Below are 17,650 nucleotides of genomic sequence, written 5' to 3' on the forward strand. Positions count from 1 at the left end.
CCGGCGCCCTAGTCCGCCGTCCCCACCCCGTTTCCCCCACTAGTGGGCGTACGTCAAATCATTCCCTGGGAAACATAGACTTTGAAGAGAGAGCCCGAGAGTGCAAGTTTGTTCTGGTTCTCAAAATCTAAGAAGCTTTTGGTAGAAATTGAGGCAATATTCTGTTTGCAAGTGGTACAGAAACACCGGCAACCAAATTCTGTACCCACGGCCGTGACTCAGTTTACCCTCCAGCTCCTGTATAACCTCCCTAATCTGTCACATAACGACAATGGATTGGCGCTTAGTAGTTGCCCGTGGTTGCCATAGTGACATTCTTGGGTAGTCATGCTGTTGTGCCCAGCTCTCCCACTGGGGACTGACCCCATTCCCGTTGTCATGGTAACTAGGAGGCCTAACTTTGCCTTACAACTGGGCGGAGATTTCTCCCTTCTCTCTTTTCCCAAGGCATCAACAGCTCTTTTCATATTTTCTGAGCCAGAAACGGTCAGGTCTGATCCCCGTATATACAGAGGGCAACAAAGAGCCTTAACCTTTTATTTTTGTCTGGAACATGTCACCTTGCTCAGGTCTCTGACACTCAAATACAAGCTGTAAGAGGCCTGCATCCTCCTCATCCTCCTCATTTTACATATACGACACTGAGGTTTTGAGGGCCTAAACTGCAGAATCAGTGTGAGAATCCAGATTCTCAGACTTTAGCTTCTGTCCCTTCACTCTACCCAGCCAGCCCCCAGCACCTTATATGAAAAGGAATAAGACTATGGTCCAAGATTTAGCTCATCCTAGCCTAAGATTTCATGGGTTCGAGCCTGATGTCAGAACTCCAGCTCCCTTTAGGCCCCCACATCCCCAGCCTCTTGAAAACAGAAAAAAAGAGAGGTTAGTTCAAGTTTCCAAACAAGAATTTATTTGTTTTTTTTCCTTAAAAAAAATGTACCAGGTACAATTTTTCCTGTTTTTTATTTGTTTGTTTTTTGTTTTGTTTTTCAAGTTTCAGCAAATGCTTGTTCCCCTCAGCCAAGCCCCAAGAGTTAAGGCTTGAGGCTGGGTCAGAGTTGTAAGTGGGGAGAGGAGTAACTGGGAACCATGACTGAATGAGGGGCACCCCTCATCCCAGCTGAGGTAGGTGGGTCAGAGTCTGGTCAGGTGAGAGGAGGTTCCCCAGTCCTTAGGCCCGACTCTGTCCCTGGACACCTTCCTCAGTCAGGACGCCAAAGCAAGAAGACACAGGCAGGCGAGGGACAGCTGAGTCTGAGCCCTAGGTAGGAGGTGGTTAAACCCCTGTGTGACACATACGTGCACATTCTGTCTGTCTCCCTCTCTCTCACACACACAAACTACACAAACTCAACTTTGTATGCACACACACACAGCTGCATACACACGCGTGCACACACACACATACACACAGGCTTTCCAAGATGGGTTGAAGGGCAGGGAAGGGAAAAGGAATAGAGAAAACTGAGGGAAGCTGAGTCTTTGGCTAAGTGACTCAGTTCCTCTGGAATAAACCCTCTGCCCTTAGCCAGAGGAGAGCTGCTCTCCCCCTGCCGGACATCAGCTTCTTCAAGTCCTGAGGTTGGAGCAATTATCTGAGAGTGGGGCGGTGCCAATGATCAGGTTTGGGAGGTCACCAAGGCAATCCAATTTGAATAAATTATAAATTAAAAATAAATAAAATAATAAGTGGCCCTGCCCAGGACAGGGAGGCAACGCTGGCATTACTTGCCTGGGAACTTGGGACAATCTCAGGGTAGCTCTGGTTCCTCCCTAAACTGGCCTGGGAGACCCAAAGGAGGGGCCAGGCACATGGGGTACCCAGAGCACAAAGGGTATGGAAGGACTGAAGCTCTAAACACCCAAATAACCAATTTGGGTGTGAGCGTGATGAGGACTTTAATCCAAGCCTGAAGGGGCTCTCGCCATTTCTCCACAGTTTGCCCTGTCCAGGATGGTGCAGGACAGGCAGGCTTGGGGCCCACCTAGGTTCAGAATGCTTGCAATCAGGGCAAAGGTGAATAACGTGGATTATGGGGGGCCTCAGTCACAGCCTGTAGTTCATAGGGGAGCCCTGTGTCCAGCTCCAGGCTCCGGCGGGAAAAAAGCAGGCGGATATCTCCATGCAGGCTTAAGCGGCCAGAGCGAGAGCTCCGGAACCTGGGGGAAGAAAGCATGAGCTAAGTCAGCATCCGGCCGCTGGAGGAGAAAGGGGGAGCCCTGAGGGTAGGGGCCAGGGATAGATGCCTGAGCCTCTCCAGCTCTGGGGTGGGGTGGGGTGCAGGTCCGGTGCTTACCTGAGGTGCAGCAAGTAGCAGAGGAGGCGGTGGGCGGGGCTAGCATTTCCCTCCTCACCTACAGGCACCAAGAAGAGGCGATGGCGCAGGAAGGTCATATGGGCAGCAGGCATGTCCGAGAAGTCAAAGGTCACAAGGAACATCTTCACCACAGTCTGGTTGGGGTTAAATAAGGTCTGGGGACAGGACAGTCCAGGTTGGTGGGGCCTACTGACTGAGTCTCCTCTCTTCCCACATCAACTCCCTCAGGGCACCCGGCACTTCACTCACCACTTGGACGGTGCCCGCCTTGGGCACACTGTAACCCTTCCTCCCCAGAGGATTCAGGTCCACGACTCCCTAGGAAGATCATAAACCAAGATCTTAGGCAGGGTAGGAACTAGAAGTCAGTCATGAGCACCAAATGCTAACAACTCTGTAACACTTCCTCCTGGACTTGGCTCCACTCTAGACCAGAATTCTTCCCATCTTACCCGGACTCACTCCTAGAAGGAGAACATGGAATGCCTCTTGCCACCCAAGCCCTCTGAGGTAACTCTGGGGTCAGTTTTATATCATACCAGGAAGGGGGCCGGCGAATTTTGCTCAGAAACATCAAAAAAGGTGACGGTGACAGGCAGCGTGACATGCTGGGGACAGTAAGACCCACTGGCTCCAATCTCTGCAGTAAAGCCCTCGATGTGGCCAGATGGTGCAAAGCGTCCTCGAAGCAATGATTCCTGGTATTAGGGTGGAGGAGACACATCTGAGAGCCACGCCAGGTCTTTGCCTTGTCCGTCTGGGGCACATTCCACCATCGAATTCCTCCCAGGAACCCTTCATCACAAAGCCCAAAAGGACCTACCTCAAAGTTGCCCAGCAGGGTCCGGCTGACAGCAGGAGTGAGTAAAGGGGAGGCACTGGAAGGGCTCAGCAGGCCTGGCCCCTTCCGGAGAGTTCGAAGGGAGCTTCTGGGAAGAGAGGGGAAGACACAGTAGTGGGCTTGAGTGTCCTGAGTAATCCTGTCCCATCCTTGGGTACCACTCTCTTCTATTCCCCACTACATATAGTGTTGGGAAAAACTCCAGACTTCTGCCTCCACTTTCATGGCCAGAGGAGAGGGGATCTGATCACTTACAGCTTCAGGCGACGGGCGCCTTTCAGCTTCCGCCCCGTGGGACTGCAGTCTGTTGGGTCCTATGGTGAAAGTGTTGAGAACAGAGACTTCATGAAGGCCAGACATATTTAGGGACAAGGGGTCATTTTAAGTTCTCAGAAGAACATCTCTCTAGGTCTCCTCCACCTTCACTTACACAACTACACAACGTCGTCTTAGGAGTAGATGAGAGCAGGCTAGTGTGATAACAGACGAGGTGGCACTTAGGAGGTGGAGACGGGAGGAGGAACTCATCCTTGGCTACATAGGGAGTTTGAAGTCACTCTAGACTATTTGAGACTTTGTCTTAGAAAGCAAAACCAGGAGACTGGAGATCTAGCTCCGTTTTTGAAGTGTCTGTGTAGGAAGCTGTCCGAAGACTCAGGCATACAGCCCTGGGTTCAATCTACATTCAAGCTACAGCACCACATACACTAGGTGTGCTGGCACGTGCCTTTTCTGATTCCAACACTGCAACTGGAAGGTGGAGAGGTAGTTCCAGGTCATCTGTGGCATCCCTAGGTCTGCCCGGGATACATAAGCAGACCGTGTCTCCAAAGAAAGAGAAAGAAAGACAGACTTGCCCACTGGCTTACCAAAACAGGCTCCTTGGGCCCAGGCAGCAGGTGGCTCCAGAAGGGTGTGGCTTTGGCATCAGAACTATTGGCAGCAAGAGGGCAGCTCGGGGTTCCCCGGCGCCTCCGAGGGGCTGGCTCCTCATCCTCAGAGCTGACATCAAGGGCTTCTCCAGCAGGCAGCAGCCTTCGCTTGGTGGGGCAGGGGCCTGGAGGGCCAGGGCCAGGGGGTGTGTGCTCGGGACTGTGCCCATTGGCAGTTCCACCGGACTCCCTAGGCCAGGGGTTGTTTCCGGTGCCCACCCCAGCCACTGGGCTCTCTCCCCCTATTTGTGCAAGATTGTGCAAATCAGTATCAAGTGTGTGCAGCTGGCCTGAAGGGGCTGGCCCTGGAGACTCCCCCAGGCACCCCTGTCCCCCTTGATCTGGGAAAGCCCAGTCTCTGGTGTGCAAAGTATTGCAGGAAGCATTTGACGAGGGCCAGGGGGTACTCTGGGTCCCTGACGTCCAAGATGAGGTGGCAATACCTCCCTGTTCCACAACACAGAGGCCACGGTGGGAGAAATGCTGGCTAGCCACACCCAGTCCCAGACCAAGTCCCTCTGGGCTCAAGAGTCCCACAGCAGATGGTTCTTCAGGGGGTAGTCCCTCTCTGGCCCCCAGCCCAGGGCCTCGCTTCAGCTCCCGGGGACCCTCAGTGGGAGGGGCCGGCCGCTTCAGAGCCCTAGGCGGCTCGGAGGCACCAGCTGAAGGGGAAAAGATGGATACCTGGTAGACCCCGGGGGATGTCGCCCCCCCTGCTGGGCTGTAGCCCATGAGCAGGCCACCCTGGAGGGTCCCCTGTCTGACTGGAGGCTGTGAAGGGCCAGCCTCTGGCTCTGAGGATGGAGACAGCTCCGCCTGCACGTGGCGCATGAAGCCCCCCTTGGGTCAGGGGGGCCCCCCCACACGGCCTTTATGCTGGGCCTGGGCTGCGGGGCCTGGGGACATCTGTAGAAAAGAAAAACAGGAGGTCAGGAGGATCAAGGAGTCTTCTTTCTTCCGGCTCACTTTCAGATTCTCCCTCAGTCCTCAACGGATGACCTTGAGCAGTTTGTGAAGGTAAAGTTGTCCATATCCCCGGGCAGGGCTATGGGCGTCAGAGACCACTCTCAGAACTCCCGGAGGGGCATACACACAGCTCCAGTCCACTGGACTTGCAATCCCTCCCCGCCTTTTCCTGGAAGTTACCCCGATGAAGAAGCCTCAAGCCTGGGTGTGTGTCCTCTCTTCCTGTCAGATGTCGTGTCCCCCTAGCTTGCAGTCTGGTCCATGCCCACTGCACCGGCAAGGTGACTGCCACCATTCCGTGCAGCTCCTGGGCTCAGTTGGACCCTGAGGGAAAAGAGAAAATATAAGCCAGGATCCCTGCAGCCAATGGTAAAATCCCCCCACTAATATAGGCCACTATATCAGCACATACACCAAGACACCATCCCACTTTGGGACAAGCTCTTCAGAAACAGAAGAGGCAGGCTGGAGACCTAGGGCGGACGCAGAAGAACTGGGTTTCCTAAGGACTCAACAGAGAAGCAAGTCTTGGCTGACTGTATTAAGGATGTGAGAAATGAGCAGAGGCAAGATAGAGCACTTGTCAGGGTCTCCATCTTGGGAACTGGCCCTGAATACCAGGGGATAAGATGCCCCAAAGATCAGAGAGATTCCAAGTCAGCTTGTAGGTGGACAGGGCAGTGATGCACTCCTCCTACCCAAGGCCACCCATCAACTCACTCATCTCCATGTCTATCCTAAGGGGCCACTGAGAGAGCTAAGGGCAGAGGTCATGCAGATAGACACACCCCATCACACAACTGCAGACCTCAAGTCAGCTTCACGCCAGCCCTTCACATTAAAATCCGAACTTTCCCCAGAAATCTGTCCTTTTAACAGAGAAAAGAAATGGTGGTGCTGGGATTGGTGGTACTCACCTTTAATCCCAGGACCCAGGAGGCAGAGGCAGGTAGATTTCTTTAAATTCAAGGCCAGCCTGGTCTACAGAGAGAGTTCCAGAACAGCCAGGGCTACCGAGAGAAACCCTGTTACCACCCCCCCCCCACACACACATATACACCCTAAAAATCCTCCCCAAAACAAAAAAGAAATCTAACCAAAAACTAGTGGTGGAAGGAGAGAACACTGCCAGAAGGCACTTTCTAGTTCCCACCCCTCCCCCCAGGCCCTGCAAACCAGAGATAAGGAAGCAGCAAGCAGTCAACTGGAAACAACTGGAGTATCGCTCCATGCCCCTCCCCCACAGCACGACCAACACTCAAAAAAAAAAAAAAAAAAAAAAAAAAAAGCTAAAGCATTTCTTTGTTGCCAAGGTACAAAAATGGTCCTCACAGACCATTAAGTGACCAGACTATCAAGTTGAAGGTCAGTTGTCGCCACTGTCATCCTTATTTGGTCAGCAGTCTGTGAGTACTACCAACCACAATGCCCTTTAGCTTAATGCTAGAGGCCGAGGCAGGAGGATCTAGACCAGTCTAGCTACATTTTGAGAGGTCCTTGGTCAAAAATCAAGCAAACAAAAATAACAAAAAGAGACAAACCAAAACCAGGTTACAGCCAGACTTCCCACGACACCAGACAGTTGGGTCAGATGGGGATGTCTAAGACATCCTATGTCAGACACACAAAACCAACAAACAAGATGAGGGGTGTCTGCACACACCTGCAGACCACACACTCAGGAGGCAGAGCCAGGCAAATCTCTGAGTTCAAAGCAAGCCTGGTGAAACCGAGTCTCCCGGAAAAGAAAACAACAACAAAACAAACCCAACAAATAAATAAAATACTTTCTCCCATGCCTTTCATGGATATCTCAAAGTCAAAGTCACTCCCCTCCAAAAGATCTCTCTCATCTAAGACTTCCATAAGACAGTGTCAATAACTACTTTCTGTAACCCGATGATACTTCTGTTCACTTCTGATTATGTCAGACCTGAGGTCTGTGTTTCTTCCCCAGGCTAATTGCAAGCTCAGGTAAAACACACATCAAAGATTCAAAAAAGCCAAAATACTAGCACCAGCGATCTGGCTAGCAGTCCTGACAATGGAGAGAAAACAGTGTACAGGTGAAGAGTGGAGAGATAAACTGTACAGGGGGAACTGCAGCGACTCGTGTTGTGGTAGGAGACAGAGAGAAAGGTGACATTTATACTTAGGGACTGAGGGCATCTCTTCCATCAGCCACCGCCTTCCCTTCAGCCCATACCAGGGCCCCTTTAGAATGAGATCCTAAGGATACTCTGATCCTTCATGTGGGTGAGATGGCCAGAAAGCGGAGACTGCCAGTGGTGGCAGTGTCGTGACAGTCTAACCTGTTCTCGTTTCTTCCCCTCCTATTCTCCACCCAGGCTTTAAAGTTCAAGAAGGGCGTTTTCCAGAGCACCCCAATTTCCAGGTCATCCCAGTTGCCCTCCTGAGCCCTCGCCTCGAGGAAGCCAGGTGATGACACAATGCCCTACCTGACCCCAGCACGCCTGGCATCTGCTCGTCCACTCAGAGCCCTGTTAGTTCCCTCCCTGCCCAGAGATGCTCGAAGACTCACTCCTCTGCCACCCAGCTTCAAGCTGACTCATGGGGTAGGACTGCAGGGAGAGGGGACAGGCCAGTATAAGCCAAACCTCGCCCTCCATGCTGGGGATGGGCAGCAGCTGGCATGAAACAGCTGTGCTAGACCGTGGCTGCCAAGGACTACAGCTCCCAACATGCTGAGAGCAAAGCCAGCAAAAACAAGTCCCAGAATACCACGAGGTCTGTACCCTCAGATACTTGTTAGACCTGGGAGGTGGGAGAGGTTGTGGCACAGGAGGAACACCTAGGCTCATTCTATCCTTCCCTTCAGTCTCAAAACACCCATTTTAACCCTAAGGACGATTAGGGGAAGCATTCCTATCCGTGTTTTCCACTCTTCTCCTAGGCAGAGTCCTGCTGCTCACTGCTGTACATTTTGTCCTCATACATGTCTACACACGCTAGGGTGACTGTTCCCAAGACCACTGCTGCGAGTAGAAAGGTCAATCTCTGCTTTCCCCCTCGTTCTGACTCCTGGCCTAGAGCCCTTCACCCTTGATAGAGACCTCAGGGATCCCTTCAAACTCAGACGGGGAGACTCACCTTGGCTCCTGTACTCCTCGTTCAGGTCGATTCCTCCCACCTACCCCCTGCTTAGCCTCCTAGATCGGTTCTCATCCCTTCTTCACAGTCTGGGACAGGCCCCATACCCTACAGAGGTTTTGGAGATCTGATCCTTCCACCTAGTACACACTCACCCCGCTCCCAAATTGGCTCCGCCGCGGTGGCCGCTGCTCCGGGCCCTTCCGTCCCGTCCCCGTCCCGGTCCCTCCCCTCGGATAACCAGTGCCCCCTACTACGGGCCCCCAACCCAGACAAAGGGTAGCTTAGGCTGAGAGCCTTGATCTGCTTGGCCCTTCTCTGATCAGCTTCGTGTGCAACACTAGCGGGCTCTGGCGTCCGCACCCCCTCTAGCTGCTGTTGCACCCCTCCCTGCGACGGTCCCTCCCCGGGGCCGCCCCGGCTCCGCGCCGCAGACTCAGCTGCCCCTCTGACTCACAGGCCATTTCCTACCAGCTGATGGGGCCGCCCGCCCCGCCCAGCGCCCAGCCACCCCCAGCACTGCGACCACGGCTGCCACGCCCCCCTCAGACCACACCCTCCATGGGCAACAACTATGTTCATTGGCCCAGTGGAGGCCAGCCTCTCAGCAACCTCAAGCGTGAGTCACGCCCTCTCCAAGGGGCGCACGCCTATTGGTCCACATAAGGGCAGGCCTACCCAATGTCGCCCTGCCCACCTCCTTAACCCTTTTTCTGTCCAAGTCCTAAGCAAGTCTCTGCCCTGTCATTTAACCCCATTCAGACTTCATGCTCTCAGGGCTCAACAAACCTTTCTCCTCCACACTTCCTGTTTTGAAGTAAATTAATAGGAAGCTCCAGTGCGTTCACAGATACAGCTCAACAATCTCCAACTCATACCAAACTTAACCCCACATACCTCCAAGTCCATTTCCCCCATCCCGAAACAGAGCTTCAAGTTAAGAGGCTTGTTGCTATGTAGTAAGCATTCTACAAGAGCAGGAAAAAAAAGACCCACAGTTGTACCTTATCTCCATCCATACTAAAAAACTGGCCTCCTCTCCCTGACCCTCCCCCCCCCTTTTGTCTTTGTCAGAGACCTCAGGAGGCTCCTGAGATAGGAATACATTTAAATTTCAGGGATTCGGGCCTTAGTCTTTGTAGCACAAAACTCTTCACAGATCAGGTTTGCTGCCAGGCCTCTGCTCCAAGGCAGTAGAGCATCCTAAGAAGCGAGTTAGAAGGCCTTCTGCCCAGAGACCGTCTGAGACCAAGTTCATCTTCATGACTCACAGCTCCCTCGAAACTCACCAAGCTCCCCCTGAGTCACCGGGCCCCAGGCCCAGCCCAGAGTCAGCCAAATTAAGCAGCAGCAGAATCAGCATCCCTAACCTTTGTCCTTAGCTCTGTAAATAACCAGGATAGAATTCTTGCAAGGACTGGGCACTCAGAGACACTTTTTAGAGAGACTGCTCTCGGTGATAACCTGAGAAAATGGATAGCCTTGTCTACCTTGTCCTCTGAACTTATCAGCAAGTCAGACAGGTTGTCACCAACGCAGGCCTTTCCTCCCTAGCAGTCACAGAAACAGGACAAACAGCAGAACCAAATGAAAGCCCATGCTCTACCTATGCTATGAGCTCCCAGGACCATTACTTTATTACTGGACTGTAAAAAGAGCCCTCCCCCCTTCCCTACTTCCTCTTTGGGTTCTACAATTAATACAAGCAAACATCAGTCCTCCAGGATTCTTTCTCCTTACCTCTAATGAGTAGGAAACTCTTAAAAAAGACCCCAACTCCCTAAGATTGAATTTCCTACTGCGAAGGAGCAGGATTTTAAAACGTCTCAAAGCCCTAAACACAGTGAAGAATCAATATGAGAATCTATTTGCCTTAGCAAAGCTCACAAAGATGACAGAAAAGACAGAACATCTTAGGAAAATTCTTGGCAGCCCTCCTTTGTTCTAACTATGATTTCAGGTTTTAGTTTTCTACAAAGATCAGAGGGGGAATACTAAAGGAGTCAGGATAAAAAAATGTTCCAGGCCTCACTATGCCCCGGGGAAAGAGCATGGTTCAGTCACGCATGAGGTCATACCTGGTCGCTCTCAACTCCTAGCTTGCATTTTTGTTGTTGCTGTTGTTGTTGTTTGTAGAGCCAAGGTCTTGCTATATAACCTAGGCTGCCCTTGAACCCTTGAACCCTGTTTTGCCTCCAGAGTGTTGGGATTACAGCTTACTGGGTGGGGGTGGGGGGTTGTTGTTTCTGCTTTGTTTCTTTGAGACAGAGTTTTTAGTAGCTCAGACTTAATAACTCCAGCTGTCTCTTGCCTCTGCAGTGCTGCGATTAGTGGTGTGTGCCACTGGACACAGCCTGGCTTAAAAATAAAAAAAAAATTTTTTAAGACAAGGTCTCATGTAATTTAGGCCTCCAACACCCTATATGTCAGAAGATGATCCTGGCTGGACTCCATCTTTCTGTTCTCACCTCCTAAATGCTGAATTATATTTTTTTAAAAAAATCTTTAGAGCCCAGCATGGTGGCTGGCTCATGCCTTTAATCCCAGAGGCACGCAGATCTGAGTTTGTGGGCAGCCTGGTCTACTGAATAAGTTCCAGGATATCCAGGGCTACACAAAGAAACACTGTTTCAAACCAAAGCCAAAGAAAAAGATTACTGCTGGGAATAATGGCCTATGCCTTTAATCTTATCACATAGGAGGCAAAGGCAGGTTGATCTCTGTGGGTTTGAGGCTAGCATGATCTGCATCTACAAATGGAGCTCCAGGCTAGCCAAGGCTACATATGTAGTAAGGCCCTCTCTTTAAAAAATACAAACAAACATTACATTTTCTTCTCCTCCCTCTTCCTCTTCTTCATCATCATCATCATGATTATCGTGTGTGTGTGTGTGTGTGTGTGTGTGTGTGTGTGTGTGTGAGAGAGAGAGAGAGAGACAGAGACAGAGAGAGAGAGAGAGAGAGAGAGAGAGAGAGAGATGTGAGTTGAGAGGACAGCTTGGGGAACTTGGTTCTCTCCTTTCACTATGGGGTCACTATGAGGTCAAGGATTAAAACCAGATTAGGTGGGCTGGAGAGATGGCTCAGTGGTTAAGAGTATTGACTGCTCTTCCAAAGGTTGTGAATTCAAATCCCAGCAACCACATGGTGGCTCACAACCATCTGTAAAGAGATCTGACTCCCTCTTCTGGGGTGTGTGAACACAGTTACAGTGTGTACTTACATATAATAAATAAATAAATAAATCTAAAAAACACCCCAAAGACCAGATCAGGCTTGCAGGTGCTTTGACACACAGAACCACCTTACTGCCCACGTCCCTTTTAAATGCATAGCAGCTATAACTGGCTTACTTAATTTTTTGTTTGTTTGCTTGTTTTCTGAGACAGGGTTTCTCTGTGTAGCCCTGGCTGTTCTGGAAATGACTTTGCAGATCAGGCTGGCCTCAAAATCAGAGATTCACCAGCCTCTGCCTCCCAAGTGTTGTAATTATAGGCATGTACCATCACCCAGAGAATTTTTTTTCTCACAAATATACAGTAGTTTCCTCCTCCTCTTCCTCTTCCTCCTCTTCCTCTTCCTCTTCCTCTTCCTCTCTTATTTGAAGCCCCATAAGAACAGCAGTGTGCTCTGTGTACTAACATTCCCTGAGACTGGCATATAAAAGGTACTCAATAAAATGTAGTCAAGTAAACAATGGGTCAGACAGTGGGCAGCGCTGGTGAAATGTGGATCCTACCTGCTGTCCTTTCACTGTGCAGCTTTAGGGACCAGTGCTTGCTAAATGTGCAAATTTGTAAAATGAGAGGTTCTGGGCTGGTTTTGGTGGGGACACATGTACAATCCCAGCATCTGTCACCCGTTACATAGGGGTTTGAGGCCAGCCTGGGCTACTAAAAAAAAAAAAAAAACAACCTGTCTCAAATGCAAAATAAACAATCAAATGGCTTTTAAGCAATGGCCATAGGGGAGTCCTACTGCCTGGCCTTATGATCCTAATGGCTGCTGTGCTGTTCTTCCACCACAGAGGTGGGCTTACGCCACTGAATTCCCTGCTGCTCTCACCGAAGCAGAAAGGCTAGATACTCAGCATAGCAAACTGCTGCCTTTTCTCTTTACGCCCCACCCACCCACACGAACTGCCCCAGCCCAGAGGAAGCAGAGTGCTTCTGCCCTAGGCCCGCCCCTCTGCGATAGAGAGCGTCTGGGAAGCAGTGTTGCCATAGAAATCAGTGCCTCCTCAAAAGGCTCCAGCCTGCCCTTCTTTACCCAACCCTACCCCAAGGCTTTGTCTGTCCTGAGCACCCCTCCCCCTCTCAGGCAGACTCAGCAACTGGGGGGCTGTAGAGAAGGCTGGCTTGGGGCCTCTTTCAGCGACACCGTCACACTCATTCAGTCACGGTGTGGAAGGCAGCCCTTCCCCACCCCCTCCAAGCCAATCTAGAGGCAAAAAGAACAGTGGCCTACAAGTCCCTGCGCCCCACTGTCTCTTCTGATGGCTTACTTCTAAGCTTGGACCTTAGGGAAACATTCGCTCTTTATCCCCTAGCTGGGCTAGAGCCTTCTATCCTTCCCAGGTCAGGGTTATTATAGGGTCCCACCTCTCAAAGCATACAGCATTTCTCCTAGAGAACCCCAGAATTGCTGAGGCTCCTTTGATTCCTTACCCAGGGGAGGCAAAGGGAGAGAAAGTCAGTTTCTGGCAAGAGGTAAAATGTGGCTATCAGTCTCTTGGGATTTACTGGCCGAGGCGGCGGCTGCGGTAGTGGTGGTGGTGGTGGTGGTGGTGGTGGTGGTGGTGATGGTGGTGGTAATGGGGGTGGGATGCTGGTTACAGGGTGTCTGGCCGTTAAGTACAGTCAGAGTCAGGAGCAGGTCACAGATCCTAGACAAGCAAGAAGCAGGCCAGGCCCCAGTGTGAGGAAGGAAGTGGAAATGATCACACCCAGAACATACAGGGCAGGGCAGGGGGCGGGGTGGGGTGGGCAGAGACCAAAGCAGGCTTCTGTAGGAACAGGAACTAGGTTGGGGATTGACAGGAACCCAGTGACAGAAGGGTCCCCAGAGACACTTCGGGGAAGGAACCCTAGCCTGGGCTAGCTACAGATTCAAGGTAGGAAAAAGACACCGTCACACAACCGCTAGTAGCCAGAAGGGCCTGCCTGCTCTCCGTGCACCCGTGCCAGAAGGTGGGGTCAGGAGCTCAGCAGCCAGTAACACTAGACTGGCTACTTGTTCTGCTAAATCCAGCAGCCTCACTCCTAGAACATAGACCACAGATGTCTTCCTGGACTCCCTACAATGCAAAATGTTACTTTCTAGAAGTATTGAGATTTCACCCCAGCAGGAGGGGCTACAATTCCTGCCTTCATACAGTACCCCACAACCCATCCCCTCTTTCTCTAAACAACCCCATCTACTCTCCCATACGCTGGAACGCCAGCCCTTCTCCACCACATATTTCCCCCCCACCCCCCACCCCCGTTCTCCCGAAGTTCCTCCAAATCGTTCAATTATCACCTGTAATCCTCCACATCAGACAGTGATCCTTTTCCCTAACAGTGTACCTCCCACTTTCACAAAGCACTCCCGCCCTTCCCCCACAACGGCCCCTAGAATACACCTCCTTGCTCACACATTAAGCCCCCAACTGCTCCCCCAATCCCGCCTCACCCACTCCAGAGCAACAATCTCCAAATTCTTTTCTTCGCTAGCGGTGGTCCCTACTTCAGGTCTGCCCAAGCCCACCTTCGGCCTTGTCTCTTTTTTCCACACGCACCCCGCCCCACACCTGTAGTTCCGTGGGTCCTATGGCACTTGAGAAGGTAGTGGATTGGGACAGTGACTGAGCACCTCCTTGCAGCCTGGGCCTGCAAACCTCTCCCCTTGGGTCAGAGCCCCGCCCCCGCAACGCCCCGGCCCACCCTCTCCCTTGTCGGAGTTCCCACCTTCCTGGGACTGGTCCCCTTGCCCCGGTTCTTTAATCCCCCAGTCTCCGCCTCTGTAGCCCTGACCACGCCCCTCCGTGATTCCACCCCTTTCTGCTTCTTTGCATTACCCCAGGATCCTCTGCTTTCCTGAGACCCAATCCCTGATTCCCGCCCCCTTTTGGTCTCTCCGCCTTTCACCGGGACCCACCCCCTCAGATTCCAGCCTGTTGGAACCTGTTCCAGGTTCCTTTCACAGGAACATTGTCCTCTCCAAATGCAGTGACTTTTATCCCCCGCCCCTTCTCCCGCCCGCCTCACCAGGGCGCACACGCTCCTTGGCCCGGGTCGGCTGGCTGTGATTGGCGCCGGCGGCCCCAACAGATGACGGAGGAGACAAAGTGATGGCTGCAGGTCGTCTGAGGTCCCACCCCGGCCACGTGCGGCTTCTGTGATGACAGGTCCAGAAGGGCGGGGCTTTGGCTGACCAGCTAGCTACAACCCCAAACTGACCAAATCCGGCGGCTGGTGGCAAGCCAGAGCTCCGCCCAAAAGCTCTCTCTCGGTCTCTGTCTGTCTGTCCGTCCGTCTGTCTGTCTGTCTGCCTTCCTCTAAGGGTTCCTTTCTACTGTAAACTGGCCTCTAACTCGCTCTTTCTCTCCCTTAAAAATGCAGGGGTTCCTGAGGTTGTTTTGCTGGTGTGCTACTTAAGGAACTTGAGCCTCTGTAAGGACTACTGAGTTAGTAATATGTATTTGTCCTAAAGGAAATCAGTGAGCCTTGCAACGTAGTGTAAAGGAATTTCAGGGGTCTGTAAAAAGTGGGAGAATTTGAACAGTGGGGCTTCAGGTTTGTTAAACTATGTGGTCCGGTCTGGATACAGGAATGGTCAGAAGTCATATTTGTATTAGTCAGGGTTCTCTAGAGTCACAGAACTTATAGGTAGTCTCTATATAGTAAGAGAATTTGTCAATGACGTGCAGTCTGTAGTCCAACTCTCAACAATGGTCAGCAGCAGCTGTGAATGGAAGTCCAAGGATCTAGCAGCTGCTCAGTTCCACAAGGCAAGTAGGCGAAGAAGAGAGAGTGAATCTTCCTTCTTCCAATGTGCTTATGTAGGTCTCCAGCAGAAGGTGTGGCCCAAATTAAAGATGTGTGTTGCCACGCCTGGATCTGGGGCTTGCTTTGTCTCAGATGACCTTGAACTCAAAGATCTCTCTGTCTTAATCTTCTGGGATTCATAGCCACTATACCTCAAGATCTCCAAGCCAAGATCCAGGTTAGAAACTTGTATCTCCCAGCCTCCAGATTAGGATCACAGGTGAGCCTTCCAATTCTGGATTGCAGTTCATTCCAGATAGAGTCAAGTTGACAACCAGGAATAGCCACTACATATCTATTTCTGTTGAGGTGGCTCAGGAAAATGTGTGACCTTGTTTTGAAACTGGGAGGCAAGACGCAGAGTGAGAGAAAAATGTTTGCAATAGGTTTCTCTAGCAAAAGAAGACTACCAAGAATAAACAAAGAGCTTCCTACAAATAGAAAAAACACAAATGAAAATAAACGATTCTGTTCCTCGAAATGTAAAATATCGACATGGGGCTATGGAGGCCTAACATTGATGAAGAAGAAAAGTATTTTGCCTTTTAAAGGTACTGAAGAAATTCTGCCAAGTCAATACTTTTCAATTTAGTTAGGTCTTGAGTCCTCCACTGGAAATACGGAGGGCAGAAAAATGTCTCCCACATACCAGTAGATGGCAGCATAGGACTCTTGCAGAACCAACTGAGGGTACCCCAAGACCCAGTGTGGGGCCTCCCTGACACTTTCATAGGGTTGGTTCTGACAAAGAAGTTCATGGAGGCTCTGATTCTTTAGGATCTGTAACTTTAGCTTTAGTTAACTGTGTGTGTGTGTGTGTGTGTGTGTGTGTGTGTGTGTGAGAGAGAGAGAGAGAGAGAGAGCAGAGATCCTTTTGTCGCAGTTGTTTGTGAGCTGGGATCGATGGTGAAGGACTCTGAGTAACAGAAACTGATCAATTCAACACCAAAGGTATGCTGCGTAGCAACAAACAAAAGAAAAAGAAAGAGGGGGGGCTGGAGGATGGCTCAGCGGGTAAGAGCACTGACTGCTCTTCCAGAGATCCTGAGTTCAAATCCCAGCAACCACATGGTGGCTCACAACCACCCACAATGAGATCTGATGCCCTCTTCTGGTGTATCTGAAGACAGCTACAGTGTACTTACATATAATAAATAAATAAATCTTTTAAAAAAATGGTGGATGCTTTGCCATAGAGCTATGGCCTCCCACCCCTTAAAAAAAAAAAAAAAAGAAAAGAAAAGAAAAAGAAAGAGAAAAAAATTCTCCACCTTTAAGGAATTTACTTATGGGGTCTGGAGAGATGGCTCTGTGGTCAAGAGCATTTGCCCCTTTGCAGAGACTAGAGATCACAGCTAACTGTAACTCCAGGGGACTTAATGGTGGGTTTAGCCTCTCTCTCTCTCTCTTTTCCAAAGATGTATTTATTTACTATGTATACAGTGTTCTTTCTGCATTTATGCCTGAACACCGGAAGAGGGCATTAAATCTCATTACAGGTGGTTGTGAGCCACCATGTGGTTACTAGAAAATTGAGCTCAGGACTCTGGAAGAGCAGCTAGTCCTCTCCAGCCCTGGGTTTGGCTTTTGCCAGCACCCGCAGGTGCATCTGCATAGTAAAAATAAATCTTAAAAAAATATGCTTAGACAATTATATAAATACCTATGAATTAAAGTTGGAAAGGTTTTATGCAATGAAAAAAAAGCACAGGGTTGAAGACACTCAGGTTCCTCTCTGAATTTTAGGTTTTCACTAACTATAGATTTAGATAAATTACATTTTGTTTGTAGGTAGGACCTCTCTATGAATCCCAGATTGGCTTCGGGCCCATGATTTTTAAGTGTATGGTTAAAGGATTGTGCCAAAGTTGGGCATGGTGACACAAGCCTTTGATTCCAGCATTTTGGAGAAGGGACAGGCAGATCACTCTGAGTTTGAAGCCAGTCTGGTTACATAGCAGGACAACCAGGGCTACATAAAGAGACTTTGTTTAAAAAAAAAAAAAAGAGTTGCCAACAGATTGAGTTTTTAGTGTATGTATGTATATGTGTGTATGTGTGTGTGTGTGTGTGTGTGTGTATGTGTGTGTGTGCATGCTCATATCACAGAATATGTGTGAATATCAGAGGATAGATTAGCTGGAGTCAGTTTTCTCTTTCCACTTTGTGGGGCCTAGGGACCAAACTCAAGTTGTCAGGCTTGGAAGCAAAGGCCCTTTACCCAGTGAACCATTTCACCAGCCCTAGAACAACTTTCTTTTTAGATTTACAGAAAGCTTGCAAAAATAGGATAGTTTTCATACATACTGAAAACCAAGTTTCCATCATCATCATCATTAATCATTTCAGTGGTGGGGATTAAACAGAGGGCACTGTACATCATCTAATTATTACCAGGTCCCACTTATTATTAATATCATACAGCATATGGGTCATGATTTGTTATGATTAAAG

The 17,650-nt window shown here is 50.3% G+C and overlaps 1 protein-coding gene across 7 annotated transcripts; it reads right to left on the minus strand.

Moving 5' to 3' along the window:
- Positions 1-887: 887 nt before the first annotated feature.
- Positions 888-14,047, minus strand: Atosb (atos homolog B). 7 transcript variants are annotated; one of them, XM_052176326.1, is made up of 9 exons: positions 13,960-14,047; positions 5,238-5,381; positions 4,029-4,997; positions 3,415-3,473; positions 3,142-3,247; positions 2,858-3,016; positions 2,568-2,636; positions 2,298-2,473; positions 888-2,160 (listed from the first exon to the last, which is right to left on the minus strand). In XM_052176326.1, exons 3-9 carry the CDS (start codon positions 4,920-4,922, stop codon positions 2,007-2,009), a joined length of 1,617 nt encoding a protein of 538 aa, XP_052032286.1. In that variant the 5' UTR covers positions 4,923-4,997; positions 5,238-5,381; positions 13,960-14,047; the 3' UTR covers positions 888-2,006. The 7 variants fall into 7 exon arrangements, with proteins under 7 accessions (XP_052032286.1, XP_052032289.1, XP_052032290.1 ...); XM_052176329.1 differs by lacking the exon at positions 13,960-14,047 and adding an exon at positions 8,626-8,671; XM_052176330.1 differs by lacking the exon at positions 13,960-14,047 and adding an exon at positions 8,324-8,618 and having other exon boundaries at positions 3,142-3,244.
- Between the last annotated feature and the right edge of the window lie 3,603 nt (positions 14,048-17,650).

This window comes from Apodemus sylvaticus, chromosome 3, assembly GCF_947179515.1.
Source record: "Apodemus sylvaticus chromosome 3, mApoSyl1.1, whole genome shotgun sequence".
Taxonomy (NCBI): Eukaryota; Metazoa; Chordata; class Mammalia; order Rodentia; family Muridae; genus Apodemus; species Apodemus sylvaticus.